The 19,735-nt window shown below is 41.4% G+C and overlaps 1 protein-coding gene across 9 annotated transcripts in view; it reads left to right on the forward strand.

The window, feature by feature from the left end:
• CNTN1 (contactin 1) overlaps positions 1-19,735 on the forward strand; it is a 162,546-nt gene that overhangs the window by 100,546 nt on the left and 42,265 nt on the right. For all 9 annotated transcript variants that reach the window (XM_081928944.1, XM_081928948.1, XM_081928942.1 and 6 more), the window contains 5 exons: positions 5,500-5,614; positions 7,412-7,444; positions 8,024-8,059; positions 14,042-14,168; positions 17,814-17,992. In XM_081928944.1, the coding sequence (XP_081785070.1) occupies positions 5,554-5,614; positions 7,412-7,444; positions 8,024-8,059; positions 14,042-14,168; positions 17,814-17,992 (436 nt within the window). In that variant the 5' untranslated portion in view covers positions 5,500-5,553. The remainder of the gene's footprint in view (positions 1-5,499; positions 5,615-7,411; positions 7,445-8,023; positions 8,060-14,041; positions 14,169-17,813; positions 17,993-19,735) is intronic.

Consider the following 19,735-nt stretch of genomic DNA (forward strand, 5'->3'; position numbering starts at 1 on the left):
CTTACATAAGTAGTTTTACGTTTATCTTTGAACTGAAGCAACCAATTATGACAATGAAACTATATAAGTGAGAAGTCTTAAAGACAGTGGTAGACCAACAAGATGAGCTACATTATTTTGCAATTGTAGTGTTAATTATATAAATAATCATAATGGAACTAACACAAGTTTGATAGAATGAGATCACTCTTTCAAAACACTAATATCTGCCCCTGCATGAATTTTTCTTTGGTAATGACAACTGACACATCCAGGTCATAAAACTTGTTGTGAAGCTAATATTTAAATGACTGAACTTCAACACATATGATAGATATGCAGCCCAATTTATATGGGTGGCAAATCACAGCTTGAATTCTGACTCTCAGATATACCATATTCATTTCAAGGTTGGGTTTTTATTTATATATTTTATTATATAGATTTATATCTAAACCAAGTGGGTGCAGTTATTAAGCATTTTGGAGCAAGGGCGCACCAGTATGCTGATGACACTTGGCTCTACTTCTCCATAACATCTGAATCAGGAGAGACTGAAAGCTTTGTACTAATGTCTGGATGCAGTGGTGGACTGGAGGAACACCAATAAACTGTGTTTGAATTATGGGAACATGGGGGCTCTCTGAGTCAGTGATTCCTGTGTTTGGGAAATTGGCAAGTTACCTGTTTTGGATGGAACAAAACAAAAAAAATTCCTTCCAGTAGCACCTTAAAGACCAACTAAGTTAGTTCTTGGTATGAGCTTTCGTGTGCATGCACACTTCTTCAGATACCGGTTGATGGACTTCCATTTCATGCGGCTCAATGTGGTGCCTTCCATAGTTCCAGTTACAGATAGGTAGCCGTGTTGGTCTGCCATAAGGTAAAGGTAAAGGTACCCCTGCCCGTACGGGCCAGTCTTGACAGACTCTGGGGTTGTGCGCCCATCTCACTTAAGAGGCCAGGGGCCAGCGCTGTCCGGAGACACTTCCGGGTCACGTGGCCAGTATGACATCGCTGCTCTGGCGAGCCAGAGCCGCACACGGAAACGCCGTTTACCTTCCCGCTGGTAAGCGGTCCCTATTTATCTACTTGCACCCGGAGGTGCTTTCGAACTGCTAGGTTGGCAGGCGCTGGGACCGAGCAGCGGGAGCGCACCCCGCCGCAGGGATTCGAACCGCCGACTTTTCAATCGGCAAGTCCTAGGCACTGAGGCTTTAACTCACAGCACCACCTGCGTCCCTAGGTCTGCCATAGTTAAAAAAAAAAAAATCCTTCCAGTAGCACCTTAAAGACCAACTAAGTTAGTTCTTGGTATGAGCTTTCGTGTGCATGCACACTTCTTGGATGGGGTTGCAGAGGGATCTGAAGGACCAAGTGCATAGTTTGGGAAGATACTCAGGTATACATGTTTGTTCCTAGAGGCCCAAATGTCCTCTGTGGCTAGGAATGCCTTTTACCAGCTTCATCTGGTTTGCCAACTATTGCCATCCCTGTACAGGGATTGCCTGAGCACTGCAGTTCATGCACTGCTAACCTCTTGGCTACGCTACTGCTATGTGCTTTATGTGGGGCTGCCCCTGGGTCTGGTTCAGAAGTTCCAGCTTATGGCTAGATTGCTGATGGCAGCTTCTGGTCAAGAACATATGACATAACTACATTGCCTACCCATCTGCTACCAAGTCAGGTTCAAGGTCCTTGGATTGATTTGCAAAGCCTTGAATAATTTGGGCCCAGGAAATCTCAAGGATTGCCTGATATTCCAGCTCGATCACTGAAGATAATTTGCAGGAGCATCTTTGGTCATTACCCAAGTTGGTGAGGCTCGTTTGACAACAACGTGAAACCAAGCTTTTAGTGTCATTTGCCCAGTCCTGTGAAACACTGCCAATAAAGATTCAGTGAGCACCTTATGTGCCAACTTTTAAATGCCTGCTGAAAACCTTTCTATTCTACCAGGCCTATGCAGGCAATTAAAAGTACCTTCTCCACAATGGTCTATTGATGTTTGTTTTTAATTTCTTTTTTTTCTTTTAACCAGTTTTTAACATTTTATGGTGTTATTGTTTGGCTTTATATTTTTATATTGTTGTAAGCCACTGTGATACATAGTTTTATGACACAGTGAACTGTATTTTTTTTTAAAAAAAAACTAAATAAACCTCTTAATCAAGATAAGAATGAATTAGGATTGGGATCTTCTAGATTCAGTGATTTGCAAAAAAATAAAACCACCAAATGTGATCACACTGCAGACATGTGTAGAATACTAAAAATGGAAAGAGAAAGGATGTATTATATATGCTTGGTATCATATAAGGCGTCTACTGCCCCACTTCTCAAATATATTCTTCAACTTGCACAAAAATTTGTGCATGCAGGTGCACCTTAACTTTGTCCATAGAGTTGGTGTACTATTCAATAAAAACTATTGTAATATGTTAAATTGTTATATGTAATATGTTCCACATCTCTGAGCTTTTGTAGATAAATGACTACATAGTTGAAATTAATAGCAAATCTCCAGGTGACAACAAACTGCTCTGTGTGTGAGAGAGGGAAGCATTCACATGGTGATTGTATAGAACTGTACAATCTATTCATTCTTCCTGTAGTCTACTATAAGGCAAGATAAAGGCATGGACACTGATCCCATTTTTATTACTGATAGGTGTCATAAACGAATCTCTCATGACTGTAGAAGCTATTAAGTGTGTCTCTAATTTTTTTCAGACGCATGTGAACCCATTGATTATAGATGATGAGGTCTTATAAAAAGTAAAATTAAGGAAAACTGGAACAGCTATTGCATCTATGAATGTATTGTCTATATGTACCACATAGCTCTACCCTAAAAACAGTCGTTAAAGTGATTCTATATTTTCATCAACCCCTGGAGTTAAGTGCTGTGTGCAATATTCTTGATGTAGATATTTAATAGTGGATTGTATCCTTATAAATTTTGCTTAAACTTTCAACGGTAACTGAGGTGAGCTACGCAAATCTTCTTGATGCAATACACAGCACACTTTTCTAATTGTTTAATGATACCTTTGCAGTTTTCTGTAAATTGGCACCTTTTTAGATAATCACTTGAATAACCTGAGCATAAAGTGTTAGTAAGGAATTTTAAATTGATTCTGTTTGACAATTAAAAAGAGAGTATGGTATATTTGCATCTGACTTGCAGAATCCAAATTTTTGTTATTTTCTGTCAAAGCAGCATCAAAACAAACAAACAAAATGCAGTTTTAAAGTATTCCAAAATGAAATGCTGTTCAAGATTCATGGTTTTGTGTAGGCATTGTAGAAGGTAATAAGTTCTTCCATATCTATTGAGCCCTTTCTTTGTAGGACTTGTAGCTCAGGAAAAGAATGGCTAGAGAATGATAAGGAAGTGAGAAAGAGGTCAAACTATTAATTAAATAAGAAGTCTAGGAAATACAAATGCATTAAGGTTTAAAACCAAGTCACAAATACTAGTACTGCAAATCAACTAGAGACCTGGATTGTTTCCCCCTTCTATCTTGCAGCTGCCTTCTGGTCTAATTTGTATTGTTTATTCATTGGATGAAAGAGATTTTTTAAAGCATTCCCAACAGAAGCAAGTGACGGGTTTTTAAAAGGCACCCTGTTCAAGAGTTGCTAGGAAACACGCCATCTAGAAAAAAGAATCTCCTACTGAGTTTGTCCTCGTAGGGAAAAGTTGTGATGGGTTTTTGTATGTGTAAAGTGTTATGCTATTGACCTTGCTTTGAGACCCTTAGAATAATCTGTAGATGTAGGATTTCAGAATCTTATTTGCAAGAGTTTGTGAAAGCAATTTTCATAAAAAGTACTTTGTAATAGTGGATATTTGAAATGATGTCATTGTTCCGAAGAAACTCAGAACACCATACATGGATTTAGTTCACATTATCCTTCTCCTGTGAGATGCATCATGATTGTGTCCTTGGTCAATCACTTGACTTTCATTGGCCTGGGTGGTTTTTCATTTGTTTCACACTCTGCCAAAGGAAACCCCAAATTATCTGCCAGTACTGCAGATTTGTTCCTGAGCAGGTCTCAGTGCTCAAAACCTGTAACCCTGGGATGCAAAAAGTGTCCAAATAATGATTGACATTAGCCAGCCTAGTTCACTGCTTGACAACCTACTCCAGGAAGGCAGCACAAGAAATCAAACAGGACAGTTCCCTGTCAATATAGAACTTACCTTTGATAGAACAGGAGGTGAAAGTTCAAAGGTTCACTTGAAAAAAGCAAATTTTACATGACATTTACTCATGAAATACCATCTTCCACCACACTGCACATATGGCGCTGTCAAGGGAAGTATATGAAACAGAGCAAAGCTCACTTTCACATCGGATAGCAATACTTACCAAATCATCTGTAGGTATGAAAGATGATGAATAAATCTAAACTCTATCACCGCCTTTGATGTCATTGGAGGATCATCAAAAGGTCCTGTTACCCAGCCATCAACCACTTCCTTTCTATTTTTTCCCTCACTAGCCATTCCATGCCCAAATTAACTTAAGACTGCTTGAAATAAGTAGGTGGTGAGGACCCTGATAAGTGATCCAGAATCCAAACTTAAACCTATCAATGAAATGAACTGCATTCTCCTTGCTCAAGTGGAAAGCCAGCACTTAAAAGTACTTCTCCTTTAACTTGACTGGGACTCTTTTCTCATACCTTGACCTGATTGCTCTGATTTCTTCCCACTTGTCCCTTTTCTAACATAAAAAAACTTTATTAAACATTAGCCCTACCCTGAACTAATTTGGGTCCAGATTTGGATGGGAGATCCCCAGGTTGGCCCAGGGTGGGTCACCCTGAATGGGGTCCCTTGGATTGGAGCTATGGGTCAGATCAAAGTATGCTGTGTGGAGACCTACCCAATACTTCAGGAGTACCCTATACCTCTCCAACTGCTGCTGCATTTCTATAGCCATGTAAGTGAAGAAACTAAGAAGCCAATTAGTCAAAGTTCTGTCACTCCCATTTAATCTTTCCTTGTTGTTTATCCTCTTCCTTGTCTTTATCCTTCTTCTCTGACTCCATTACTAAGAGTGTGGACACATCCATGTATTTACACCTCCACATTAACTGCCATTGTGCAAATGTTTTTTAAGCAGATGTAGAATTAATAGCCACATACTAGGCTAACATAATCACAGGGAAGATTTTTTTGGCCAGTTCAAATAATTTTAATAGCATCTTATTGTTCTGTGAAGTACAAGAGGGAAAAAAAAGCTGCCATCTCACATGCCCTTTCTGAAAGATCAACAACTGACCAGCTTCATACTATTCTGGTTGTTGTTTTTTAATTCTTTTTATGTCATGGTAATGTGATTTCAGATCTGATGCCAGAATTATCCGTTTCCAAGATTTAACAACATTTTAATCCATTGGCTCCAAAGTCGCCCCCAAAATGTTGGGTTATGGCCAGATAAGCATATCTTAGAAGTCTTTAATGCAATAGAATTTATTATTCTCTATTCTTTTTATGATCAGCTATTTCCCATGATTTGAAGGTCAGCGTCCTTGAGAATAAACATACTTGTGAAGATGAAGCTGCAGCCCTTGACCAGTCATTTTGCTGCAATCTGTTCCATTTTCTGCCTGGCAGGTAAGATGATCCCTGCATTCAATCAGTTAACCAGTAAATATAATGCCATTGGTATCTGAGCTACGAAGCTAGAGCAAAACACAGCTTTAATTATTGTCACTTGGCAAGTTATTTAATTTTCATTTTGCTTTCATAATTTGTGTCATTTGTCTTTCTGTTTTTATTAAGTACTAAAATCCAAGTGGCCTTAATTAGAACCCAGCTTTTTCCTATTTCATCCCTGATTTTCTTTGGATTGGAAGCCAAACCAGGAAAGGGGGGGGGATAGTATATGGCTGTAATAAAATGAGTTTATAGTGATTTTTGTTTTGTTTTTATTAGGCAATAATGCCTAATCAAGAATGCTTATGTATTATGGGTTGTATTCAACTATGTTTTAATGGTCCTAACTTAGCCATGTTCATTCATCTCAATGGGTTTATTCTGAGTAAAGCTTTGTTATTACAACCACCCTATGAATACACAAATTCTGCAAAATACACAAAGGCAAAAACAACTTCTAGAGGGGTTTTGCTGCAGCAAAAACATCAAAAAGATATGTAGCTTCTCAAAGACTATCAGGTTTATTATGGCATTATGTTTTCATGCACTTGAGCCCACTACCTGTATCTGAAATTAACTCTAAAACAAGCACATATTGTAGCAGAGGCATTCAGTATTAAAATGCTACAAGGCTCTTTGTTATAACTGGGAAGGAAGCAAAGATAAACCTGACCTTGAAAATTAGTGAGCTGTCTTTATTGACTAATGTTTTAAGTCTTAAATGCTCATGAATTACTTGTAGCAGATAAGAAAATTAAACATTTAAATATTTAAAAGCAGAAGCAGATTATTATTGTAGGATCTGTTATTGTTCCCAGTGAAGTTATAGAGCCAGTGTCACCACTTCTGGTAATTTCTTATAACTGCTTTGATTGAAATATGTGCCCTTTGAAACAACACAGTATGTGGCAATGATGCAGGGGGAGAATAGTCTTCATAGTACTAGCAGAGTAGAGTCTGAAAGGAATTATTCTGAAAATGTGAACTTCCAGAACAATCTGGAAATAGGGATTTGGAGACTTAGCTCTAATTTTCTCTCTGCCAGTTAATATTTCTAATTGAATAGAAACATTTGCAAGTAGATATATTTATCATTTGCATTGTTCAGCCTGGGACCCAAAATTAACACGCTTAGCGGCAGAGAAAGTGTGACACACCAATTTATCATCCCAGCCATAATAGTTTGTGCCTTTTGGCTGCTGCTCTTTAAAGGATCTTTTCAGAGAAGAAGCGAACTGCTGTCCCCAACAGGAAGAATCTAAGAATGACTATGTATGCACAGAGCTTTGAATCTCAGCCAAAAATTGTGGTTGAATGAAACAATATTTGGATTTGAGAACCATACCTGTGCTTAGAACAGGCATAGGCAAACTTGGCCCTCCAGATGTTTTGGGACCACAATTCCCATCATCCCTGACCACTGGTCTTGTTTGCTAGGGATGGAGGGGAATTGTAGTCCCAAATTATCTGGAGGGCCGAGTTTGCCTATGCCTGGCTAAGAATTTAGGCTGCAATCCTATGCACAGTCAACCGTTGGAGTTAGCACTATTGAAAACGGTAGGACTGACTGCTGCTTTTGCAGGCCCTGGAGAAACCATGCCTCTTTCACATGCTTCCCATCCCTTCTCCCTCTTGCCCCATTGCAAGAGAAAATTAAAGCAGTCAGGTAACTTTATCCCTACTCCTTTTTTAAAAAATAAAGACAGTATTTGATTTTAAGTTACTCAGCATTTACTCTTCTTTCGTTGAAAACAGGCCTGAGGTGCTCAAGTGCTGCAGGAACTCCCGGTGAGTAACATGACAAGCAGGAATTTCTTGGTTTGCTTCTGCAGAGATTGATGCATGTGCATGACCCTGAGCCACCAGAGGGACGTGAGAGAGACAAAAATTATGTCAAGATCTCAGTAACAGAACTGGTCTCCTTTTATATCTGCACCTGGCCCACCCATGAGGCAAGGTGAGGCGAGTGAGATCCACAGGGGCAGCGGATCCCGGTGCAGATCTTTATTCCCCTCTTGTTCCTGATGTAGATCTTCACTCACTCTTTCTTCCCTGGCAGGGAGGGGACACCATTTTGTGGTTCACCTCAGGTGCCAAAATGTATTGGGCTGGCCCTGATCTGCACCCATGGAATCCCTTTCTAAATTTAAGAACAATAATTGCCTAGCTATAGAAAATGCACAGATAGTATCTTGGAAGGTTCTAGAATTTGAGTAATAGTCAGTATAGAACTGACTGCCAAATCACACAGTAATCATTGCATTCTTTCAGACCATTCTTGGCATTTTTAATGTAATAATAGTTCTCATGAAGAAAGCTTCATAAACCCTTTTGGGAAATAATTGTCTCTTTCAACTTTGCTTGCAGTACGTGACATCCATGGAAGTAAAGTCTTTGTAAGAGGTAAGCTGCTACTCTTCAAATGTTCTACTTAAGTTGAAAACAAGACTAAGGAATGAAAAGAGTATGAAAGTATATTCTTGAATAAATAACCATAAGGCTTATGCACCACCAAACTACAGACGATCCACATAAATTGGTGTACATACTGTAGTTAAAATATTTAAAATAGTTGTATGCTGCTCTTCAGCTATAATAGAACAGAAATTAAGAGATAGCCAATGAACCTAGAAATAAAAATTACAGAAACAAGAAAAATAGATACAATAGTGATACAGTCTATGTTCCAAAATTGCCAGGGAGCATTAAAGAGAATCTCATTCCATGAACACAACTTAGTTGAATTCTGCCCTGAGTATTTACTGTCCTCTGAAAGAAGAAGCATGTGTGTCAACCTGACTCAAGAAGACAGAATTCTACAGCTTACATGCTACCTGATGTCATATATAATGCAATATGTGGAACAGATATAAATATAAGGCACAGGCAAAAGGTGTTTTGCATATGCTGCCACACTGCCAATTGGGGATAGCTGCAAAGCCTTGAAAAAAGCACTGGGTAAGATAGTGCTTTGAAAGATGCTACTGGAGATTGACAGTTGCCAAAGTTCCATCTTGTCCAGTGATTTGAAAGGGGCTCCTGAAGACCCCTGCAGCCAAAAAAAAGACCACCAGATATCATTGTGATGTCAGGTGATTGGCCAGTGCATGGCTCTGCCCACATGCCAAATATGGGAAGATAACAATCTGTCACTTATGGCTAGATCTAGTTCTTCATACCTGTATTAAGACAAGCCATGGGTTAGCTTAGTCCAGCACAGAAGGACTAAGGATCAGGAGGAGCAGCAGAACTCTCATGCTCTCAAATTCAAACAGAAACCAGGATTGGCTTCTGTGATTCCAGGATGCCCTGCTTAAAACGGGTCAGTTGACAGGTATGCCGTATGATTAGAACATGATTGGAGTCATTTTGTTCCTGCTATTATTAAATGACTGAGAGTCAGAAATCCTGTTGATATACTTCAAATCTCTTAGAGCTCTTACTAATAGATCCAAATCTATCTTCTGCCTTCCCCTGGAATAGAGCAATATCTGCTTTATGAAAATAACATGTACTGATATTTCAAATATATATTCTGCGTGGAGTTTTCCTAAGGCAACTGCTTTGGAAATAGATATTGTAAAATGGAGGTTGGAATCTTTAGCTATTTTTGTCACAAAGCACATAACATGTGGCAACATTCACAGCTTGCAAGAATGAAACATTATTGCCTCTAAATATAAAGGCTGTGTGATTATATATGTGCATTGTATCCTACCAGTGCTGCTGTATTTTGCAAGAATACCCCCTGGAAGCAAATATGGCGCTTGCCAAAGTTAAAGGATAACAAATAAAGCTGTCTGCTAAATTGTAACCATATTCCCAAACACTGGAATATTCTCTTTCATTCCTGTAGGTCTCCCAAAGGCAGGGTGTTTGGTTCTTTTAGAAAGAAACACCGAGGATATGCTTAAATTCTAACTGACATCAGTTTTTGCAAAAACTAAGCAACCATTGAGAGTTTGGAGGTGGGCATCCTGGTTCCCTACCCTTACTTCTAAGTAGTTCAAGGTTGCCAGGGACAGTATCTTTTAGCCATCAAATACCCTGGTAAACAGAAATGTTTTAAAGTTCTTTCAGAGACACTATACCAGGTAGAGCATTTCACAAATGGGGACCCATCGCTGAGAAGGGCCTACACCAGTGGCCAGGGGCTTACGAACGGGGGGGGGGGCGGTCCACCCCGGGTGTCACCCTGATGGGAGGTGACAAAATGGTGGGCAGCACTAGTCACCACAGGGCCTACAACATGCATGAGCCATGCATCTTGGCTCCCACAGGCTCCACACTATCTGCCCGCTGCCTCCCCCCCCCCAGCTTTAGGGCAGCTGAGGCCCGCTGCGTACCCTGTCCTTATCGGCGCTGTGCACCCCGTCTCATCCGTAGGGATGGCACGGGACAGCATGGCATGAGGCGCCCAGCACCCATAGGGACGGGGCACACTGCAGCACACATAGGGACGACACAGGACGCCCTGCCCTCTGTTCCATTCTTATGGGCGCCGGGCGTCCCGCCCCTATGGGCAGTTTGCCCCATCCCTGGGCACGCTGCCCCAGGTGCCCGAGAGCCTTCCTCCGCCACTGCCAGTGGGCCTCTCCTGCTGCTGATCTATTTGAAGAATTAAAAGCTGTTAATTTTCCATTTTGTTTTCAGCTGTGACAGCTGCACTGGTTGCTTCAAAGCCCCAGACAGCTTAGGGCAAAGTTATCATAGGGATTACATCCTCCTATAACCATCAGATCAGCATGTGAGGTCCTTCTCTGTGTCCCACCTAGGGTTGAAGCATGTGTCATCTTATTGATTTCATTATGCACACTCCTCAAAGAAGTTTCTAAATAAATTTATAAATAAATAAAAATAAGTTTTAGTGAGATGAGAGATGGAGGGCCATCTCAGTGGCTGCACTCAAATTGTGGAATACTTTGTTCTGTGAAGTGCAAGCAACCTCTTATCTCACTGCTTTTCACTGTTATTAGAGACCTGGCTGCATTTTTCATTTTATGAAGTCCACAATGATGCTTTTAAAACCAATGACTCTCTCCCCACCCACCCCTTAATTGTTGGGTACTGTCTTTATGAAAATAAGATGTGTATCTGTTGTAAGCCTCCTGAGTGGTGCATTTACTCTTATAATGTTGGATATAATTGGTCTCATAACATAAAATTACTGAAACAAATTGATTTCAGTGCAGTGGCTAATATAAATAAAGAGCAGATGAAAATAATTTTTTTTAAAAAAAAATGGAAACGGTTTCTCAGAACATCATTTGTATTCATTCAATTAAGGTGACCTAATTTAAGTGCTGCCTCGTTTCAAGTGAAAACATCTTCTTAATCACTGGCATGTAGTGTCCAAAGGGAGGCGAGATTCAGTTGAAAGATCCTCTTTATGCAGCCCAGGAAGTGCTGTCTGGGGTACAAAGCTATTAGTTACCAACCAGCTTCACATTCTCAGATAGATATATTATTGTGAAGGAAAGGAGTAGGGAAAATAAGGAGAAGTGAGTAACCAAATGATTTAAATGCTATACTGTGATCACAGCTTGGGAGGGGTGCCACAGGTTATGGGAATTATTTGTAACAAAAATATATTTATTTCAGTCTTTTATATAATGCTAGTCCAGCTTTTATAAAGGCTTAGAAGCTTCTCAGTACAAAGATCTGGTGTGAACCCTTGTTAGTACTAAAACAAATCCGTACACAAAATGAGGTGCTCCCACCATTTGCTTGAAATAGTACCGTATTTTTCCATCTATAAGATGCCCCCATGTATAAGACGCCCCCTATTTGTGGGGACTCAGATTTAAGAAAATGGGGGGAGATGTATCTGTGTATAAGATGCCCCCTAATTTTTGACATTATTTTTTAGGGGGGAAAACCTAGTCTTATGCATACGGTACAACTGCCATTTTAGAATGCCCAAATAAGTTCCCTTCCTCTCTTTTATATGCTGCTGACAAATTTCCTAAATGCATAAGTAGAATGCAATCCACTAATCATAACAAAGTTATGGCACCCATTGGGACTGTTGGGGCGGAACACATGAAGCCCAAACAGCAAGTGGAATCATAGCCAGTGACAGGCAAACCTGGTTTTCCTCTATGCTTACTTCTACAAAAGCAACACTGAGACTAAAGAGGAGGAAACTGATAGTAAGGACGAAGGCAGGCAGGTGGGGGCTGACTGGCTAGCTGTGGGCAGACTGATGTTGGTGAGGCAATGCTGTGATTCTCCAGCAGTTTGACCTCACCCCCGGAGGCACACTCCATTGTTTCCCATGGCAGACAGAGGCCAACAACAACAAATAGCTAGATCCTTGTTCAGCCAAAGCGGAACTGTTAGAGAATGCACTCCTCTTTCTCCAGTTACCAGTATTTCCTCCCCAAAGCTACTATACATGCCTAATCGCTGCTAGAAGTAGTGCCAAAAAAAGCAGCCAGAAAATGGCCAAATCCAGTGAGCATTGCCCTTGTTGCTATACATGCAGAAGGCACTGCAGTGGGAGAAAATACAGCTGCTGGGTAACAAACAGAAAATAGAGCAGCAAATAATCACTTTTTTGAGCTTGTGTTGATCAGGGCAGTTCCTAGGAAGTTTATTATAGTTTGCCCCTAAAGGCAGTGAGGTGAAGATTGTGCTAGAATTCCTTTTCACAACCTACATGTACATGTAAGCTGAATGGAACTTACAGGCATAACAGCAGTGTTTCTGTGGTACTAACCACAAAAAGTGCATTGCACTGGGGAGGAAACAAGGTTGCAAGGTCATTCATTGTCTATCCTCTATCTATCTATTATCTATCTATCTATCTATCTATCATCTATCATCTATCATCTATCATCTATCTATCATCTATCTATCGGCATAGACTGGAATAACTTTGAGTTTCTGCTCTACCAGAAATATATTTTGAGGACTGGTCAATAATGTGAGCTGTCCCCTACTGGGGAACAACCCAAATAGAGATGTCCTAGCTTAGAAAGGACAGAACTATATATTATATGTAGTTTCATGATTCTGTTTGCACAAGTCCAGATGAGTGAGCTTTTTTTTAAAAAAACTTTCTACTACATTTCCTCCCAAACCCACCCCACTTGTTTTTATGCCAACTTGGGAAAAGATTCAGGTCCCCATTTCTTTTTCCTTGCATGGTTAAAAAGCAGCTGACAGTGTTGCATTGTGGTGTTGTTGTTGTTTCAAGAACTCCTTTCCCCACAAGAACCTCTCATATTTAAATTGTAACCCAGCTACATTTTGTAAAGCAAAACAAAAATATGTAAAAAATAAAATTTTCCTTTTCTAAGCAGGAAGCTAGAAATACTATTGTAGTTGAATCCTCAAGGCCCTCAATTGCAGAGAGTGAAGTTAAGCTAAAATATGCAGCACAAGACTAATCTTTAAAAAAAAATTCTACATTTTTGCTGCTGTTGAAGAAGAACCATTTCAGTGGTAAAGCACAGTAATCTTCACATACATACAGAGTTACAAAACTGCAGAATCACTTTATCAGTGCTCCAGTAATGCCCAAGCTGGATTCCTGCAGTACGTTGTACCAGGGGCTGTCCCTGAAAAGCAGCTGGATATTGCAGCTGATTCAAAGTGTGGCACTGTGGCAGCCAGACTGTAAACTGGGACAGAGTCCCAGGAGTGGTAGTGTAACTTCAGGGACTAGCAAATTCACTTTCAGGGTCAATTCAAGATGCTGTTTTGGACCTTCAAATGGGTGGAACCTTCATTATGTGAAGGTGAGGTTATCTGAAAGTGAAGCAAGGCGATTTGCATATGTTCTTTTGTTTTGTTTTTACTCATTCATTTGCTGTGCTCTAATTTTAAACGTGGGTTTCAGGATTGAGTTCTGAGTAGACACCACTATCCTGAAAAGCAGGATAGCAGAAAAATCAAATCACAGTTTAGTTGCAACATGTGGTGGGTGACTAAGCAGACAGCTAATGAAGCTAACCTTTTAACTTGAGCTTTGCTGAATATAATAGCCCAAGCCAGAGGACATCAGATGTCATCACCATCTGGTGGCTATTTGCTGGACTGCAGAGGAGATTTCATCTGTCTGTATCTTCCAAACAGACAGATGCACAAGTCACAAACGCTTCCACTAGCTTTGGCACCAGTTGGCAGGAGAGCCAGTGGCCTTAAGGGAAATTGCAACTAGTTCACAGGGTCCCCATTCCCCCCTCCCCCCGATGGTAGGTATATGGACAAGACATAACTGTAGTAGTGAAAGGGAAAGCTGTTGCATTTAAACTGTTGATGTTGTACTTACTATGCAGACTTACTAAAATGGTTTGTACTCATTTTAACTCTGCATTCTCAATATGCAGTAAATAAATATTTTCAAGGGGTTATAATTGACTTGCCATATGTTTTCAGATGAGCAAAAGGGGTATGGACCAATTTTTGAAGAACAGCCCATTGATACAGTCTACCCAGAAGAATCTCCAGAAGGAAGGGTTTCAATGAACTGCAGAGCCAGAGGAGTCCCCGCTCCCACTTACAAGTAACATATGTTTAAGTCTTAATTTGTACTAATGTATAGGAGTTGCTATTCACTTCCAACTTGGAAATTTTGGTCTGGGAAATGCAACTGCAGTGGGTGACCTTGGTAGCTTTGGACAGTTCAGAACCATTCAGTTCCTTACAGGAGTAATAAGTGTGTGGAGGTGAATGAGAAGTCGATAAAGTACTTTGCCTATGAGAAATGCGGTTAGTGTGCATGAATCTATATGTGAAGAGCAGTTTTAAATCCATAGCCTGTTTATCTCATTGCTCTCTGATTAGTTCATCATCCACAGGTGTAAAACTTACTCAAACTTAAACTGTACTACTCAATTTAGCTCTACCTCACAACTGAATGTCAGTTTGATTAGAATCGGCTTATGTTAGTTCCAGGAGATGTATCAAAATCTTGAGTGATGCCGCAAGTGCTGTAAGGTATTTGTCTTTGGCTGATTTCAGTGGCTAGATCAGTCTTTACCAGCCTGGTTCCCTACAGATACTTTGGACTACAAGTCCCATCAGACATAGCCCCCCACGAGGCTAGACTGTGAGGGATAGAAAGGGATGTTAAGTGATATTTTAACATTCTGTTGCATAATAACTACAGTAATGAAATAAAAAAAGCATGAGGGAGTATAGGTATAGCAGTCATACATTCAGAGAGCAATCTAGTAATGTATGTTCAGAAGTTTCTTCCACCAGGATTCCTTAGAAAGGTAAAGGGTAAAGGAGACCCCTGACCATTAGGTCCAGTCGTGACCAATTCTGGGGTTGCGGTGCTCATCTCGCTTTATTGGCCGAGGGAGCCGGAGTACAGCTTGTGGGTCATGTGGCCAGCATGACTGAGCCACTTCTGGCGAACCAGAGCAGCGCACGGAAACGCTGTTTACCTCCCTGCCGGAGCAGTACCTATTTATCTACTTGCACTTTGACGTGCTTTCGAACTGCTAGGTTGGCAGGAGCTGGGACTGAGCAATGGGAGCTCACCCCGTTGAGGGGATTCGAACCGCTGACCTTCTGATCAGCAAGTCCTAGGCTCTGTGGTTTAACTCACAGTGCCACCCGCATCCTCCCACCCTAGAAAGGTAGGATTGTTCTTATTCCTGGAAGAGTTCGCCTCCCCCACTTCTAATTTTCTGTACAAGTCAATAGCTATATACACGCACAGTGCTAAACCACAATTTACCGTATTTTTTGCAGCATAGGACGCACTTTTTCCCCTTCAAAAATGAAGGGGGAATGTGTGTGTGTCCTATGGAGCGAAGACAGCATAGCCCCACGACCCTCTGCCGGCTGGAGAGGTGTCGCGCAGCTATGGCAGGAGCCTCTATAAAGAAGCCCCGCTTACCCTCTCCCAGCTAGAGAGGTGACACGCAGCAATTGCAGCAGCCTCTTTAGCCGCGCGCCATCTCTCCAGCCAGGAGAGCGCGCACGGGGCTAAAGAAGCCCCCCGTGACCCTCTCCCGGCTGGAGAGGTGACATGCGGCTATGGCAGGAGCCTCTTTAGCAGCGCGCCATTTCTCCAGCCAGGAGAGCGCGCACGGGGCTAAAGAAGCCCCCGTGACCCTCTCCCGGCTGGAGAGGTGACATGAGGCTATGGCAGGAGCCTCTATAGCCGCGCGCCTTTGCGCTGCTCCCCAACCTGCTCTTTGGGGCTGCTGGTGGGCTTCCCCCTGCCAGCCCCAAAGAGCAGGTTGAAAGGAACCTGAAGCCTGGAGAGTGAGAGGGGTCGGTGCGCACTGACCCCTCTCGCTCTCCAGGCTTCCAAGGTAGCCGCCTGAAGGCGTCTGAACGCACCTTAAACGGTACCTTGTTTTAGAGGGGGAAAACAAGAAGGGGGAAATTCTCCCCCTCTCTGCGCAGTGCCTCCTGCCGCTTCGCTGAAGGGGCGCTGGGCAGAGAGGGAGAGATTTTTTTTTCTTGTTCTCCCCCCTCTAAAACAAGGTGTGTCCTATTGTCCAGTGCGTCCTATGGTGCGAAAAAGACAATAGCTCTATCTGGGTGAGCTGGAATAAGTTCAAACAAGGCATCAGTCTCACACACTCCTTCTGAACAGCCAGAAGGAGGACTTCAGCAACATTTAGGTTCACTTTTGAAGATCACTGCGTTGTTGTTACATTTTAACCAGGGATCCTGGATTCAAACAGGCTTTGGTTAATTGAACAGGTCAGATTCACACAGCCCATGGTTTAAAGTTGGTTTGTTATGAAACTTACCCGAGTTTTGTTTTAAACCGGGGTCTCTGGTTCAAGCATAACAACAAGCTAGGATTCTATTAATGTGAAGCTAAAGTCCTTTTCCCAACTGGAGAGGGGATTGCTTGAGCATGATACCTTGCTGGGGCTTGTTCCAGCTTGTCCAATACAAATGCAGCTGTTGCGTGCATTTTATTTATTTTTCAAAACTATCTTCCTCTGCATCGTGTGTGAGAGAGAAAACTTAACATTCATTCGGAGCCTTCTCTGAGAGACGCTACATGTCTCATCTTGGCCTGATGGAGGTCTGCAGATTCGCTTGCTTTGCTACAGATACTGGATATGAAAAAGAGTGGGCACTCCCTCTGGTGGTCAAAGTGAACTAATTACATATATTTCTCACACACAGTGGTTTAAGAGAGAGCACACAAGGCACTACAAAATACTAGGTCAAGCATGAGCGTTTAAGCATCTGAGAGACACAATTTTCATTTAGCCCTTTGCTGCCTTTGAGCCACAGAGTAAGCTGGTTGTGTACATACCAATTATGAAGAATCTTGGTTTTAATACAGTTTCAATAGCATCAAGACCCTAACCATAGTAAATCCAGCATCTTATATTCACCATGCTGGCAGAAACCTACACAGCCACCCATTGTTACAGCTGCTGGAAGTTGTCATGGGCTAACTGAAAACTGGGGCTGCTACAGGCTAAAAGGGTTCCATAATCACTACTTGTGGGAATGTTCAGAGGTGCAGGAGAGGATATATTGTCTGATTATATCCTTATCCAACTTGTGTTAACGAGTTCCACAATTTCAGCAGAGTAACATTCCCCTTTATTTTAAGCTTTGCAACGGCTGCGTTTGCTCAGGCTCGCTAAAGCCTCTATAATAACTGTTCTGGTATTTCCCCTTATTCCCTCATAAAATATAAGAGACGACACAGTCTTTTACAAAAGTATAAAAAGAGTTTACTCACATTCTGTTCACAATCAGATCCCAGAAGGCAATCTTAGCTTAATACACTTGGAATCTATCTCTTAAGAAGACAGTCCCTTTGTCCTCTCTTGGCTGGAAGCCAAGAGGGCATCTTTGGCTTAGTAGATGTTGTTTCTTTGATGCATGTGGTGAAAAAGAGAGAGATGGCAGCCCTGCCCTGTGCTTTTGTCATTACCTGCACAGGTGAGGCCACACCCACCTCTACTCACATGCAGAGGAAGTCTGTCCCAGCCCAGAAGGAAACAGGAAGTTTATCTGCTGGCTGGACAAACATTCCTTCCCATGTGCAAACATGTTCACTCTAGGAATGTTGTACTTGACTGCTCTTGTGTTTCACATCCCACACTACTGACACAAGTCCATCTGGAAGGACTTTTGTGTGCTGATAGAAAACTGCAGGTTATTATATTGTTACTTTTAGTGTGTGATAAAATACCTTCTCCCTCAATAGGTGGCAGCGTAACAACTGGGATATTGATATTAAAACAGCAAAGGAGCACCACAGTATGGTGGGAGGTAACCTGGAAATCAACAATCCCGAGAAATCAAGGGATGAAGGAAAGTATGTTTGCCTTGCATACAATGTACATGGAACTATAAGGAGCCGGGAAGCATCTCTAAACTTTGGATGTAAGAAATGTTTACCTTTTTAACATGGATTACATAGATGACTTGTTCACTCTGAACCCTGAGCAGTTAGAATGGGGTAGTAGTGAGGTTACCTGTAATTCTTCTGGTGGTGGTTGGGTTCCTTAGTGTTTCTCATTGTTTGTGTTTTCAGCCCCTGAGCGCAAGGAGTGTAGGTCTGGAGAGTGCACCCTTTAAACTTCTAGCTTGGGGAGGCTGTTCATAGGCAACACATACACTGTAGCCACAACCCTGATGGCTACAATAGAATGCTTATTTCAAGCCTAAATTTCAGCGGAGGAGGGGTTGGGACAGGGAACCATTTAGGTCCCAGGGAAGTCCTCTGCAGGTACATGTACACCTGTGGCTGCCACATTGGCAAGCCCTGAACTGAACAAAGATAAGTCCCCTTTCCCCCCCCCCTTTTTTTACAATATATTGGCTGATAGTAATGAGAGCCAATGAGACAACCATCTTTTTCAGCGTAGTTAAAACTTGAGGTACTTGTAAAACTCACATGATTTTAGTTACCAACCAATACAGAGAACGAGAGAGAATATATCTTATGGAGTGCTGTTCTGACACTGTTTGAGAAACTCTGATCTAAGAGATTGTTCTCCGTCATCCAAAGTACAAATGTGTCACAGCAAGAAAACAGACACAAATCTATTTAGTTAACAAGATGGCGCAAGCAAATGAGCTGTGCCTTATGCTGCTGAAGGCAGTTCCCAATAAAATTAATCAATTAAAACAGAAATACAACACCAATAAAAACGCAACAGAGTGGTTTACAAGAAAATAGTTGCATTGTGATTACTGTAAGCACTTTGGGGGTAGGAAATTCTCTCTCTTTTGGTTTGCCTTATGTTGTCCCATAATGTGTCATGTCTGACATTTTAACAACAATGCAACAGCCTGAAGTACAGACATATTGACATAACACCCCCCCACCCCCCACATACCTTATAGAGGATAAAACTAGTTTGGGTGTTTAGGCTACATTCGTAACCCTGTATGCTCAGAAGTAAATCCTGTTGAATTCAATTGAGCTTACTCTCAGGTAAATGTGATTAGGATTGCAGCCTAGATATGTGAAATGTTATTGGACAGGGTGAAGAACTCAGGGGGAAGTGGCTGAATCAGAGATGCCAAGGGGTTTAAATGAAGGTCAAAATGTCCACATCACTATATGCTAAAGATAGATCTCTAATCCTTGACCCTGGATAGGAAATCCTGCTGAGGACACTTCTGTCATTATAAGAGAACCTTATGCAAACATTTTCTGCACATTCAGTGTTGTTTAGCTTTGGGGAAAGGATGAAACTATACAAGACTAATAGCAGTACTTGATTCCTGAACAGAAATAATACTCATTTTTCATTACACATTAACTTAGTGTGAAATATGCTGCCTTTTAGGCCTTTAGGGCAAAATCTATAATTCCCACATTATGCTTTGGGCTTCTCTCCAGTACAGACTGTGAGTTTAGTATATTGTATATACAGTACTTAAGCCTCCTCCCCCCACCCCAAAAAGGAAATTATTCTTCCTGAACAATTTTATTACATGAATTATCTGTTATGTGAAGGAAAGAAGTCATTGGAATTCATGCCCTCTTTCGTTCCATTGACACATCTATGACAGCACATCTGCATGTAATATGAGAGTCCATTGCCTCCCATATCATGGCTTGAAGCATTACACTGGTATACTCGGTGATAAGTGCTGATATGTTGTCTCAGCGAA

This window comes from Podarcis melisellensis (assembly GCF_964234715.1).
Source record: "Podarcis melisellensis genome assembly, chromosome: 10".
NCBI classification, from domain to species: Eukaryota; Metazoa; Chordata; class Lepidosauria; order Squamata; family Lacertidae; genus Podarcis; species Podarcis melisellensis.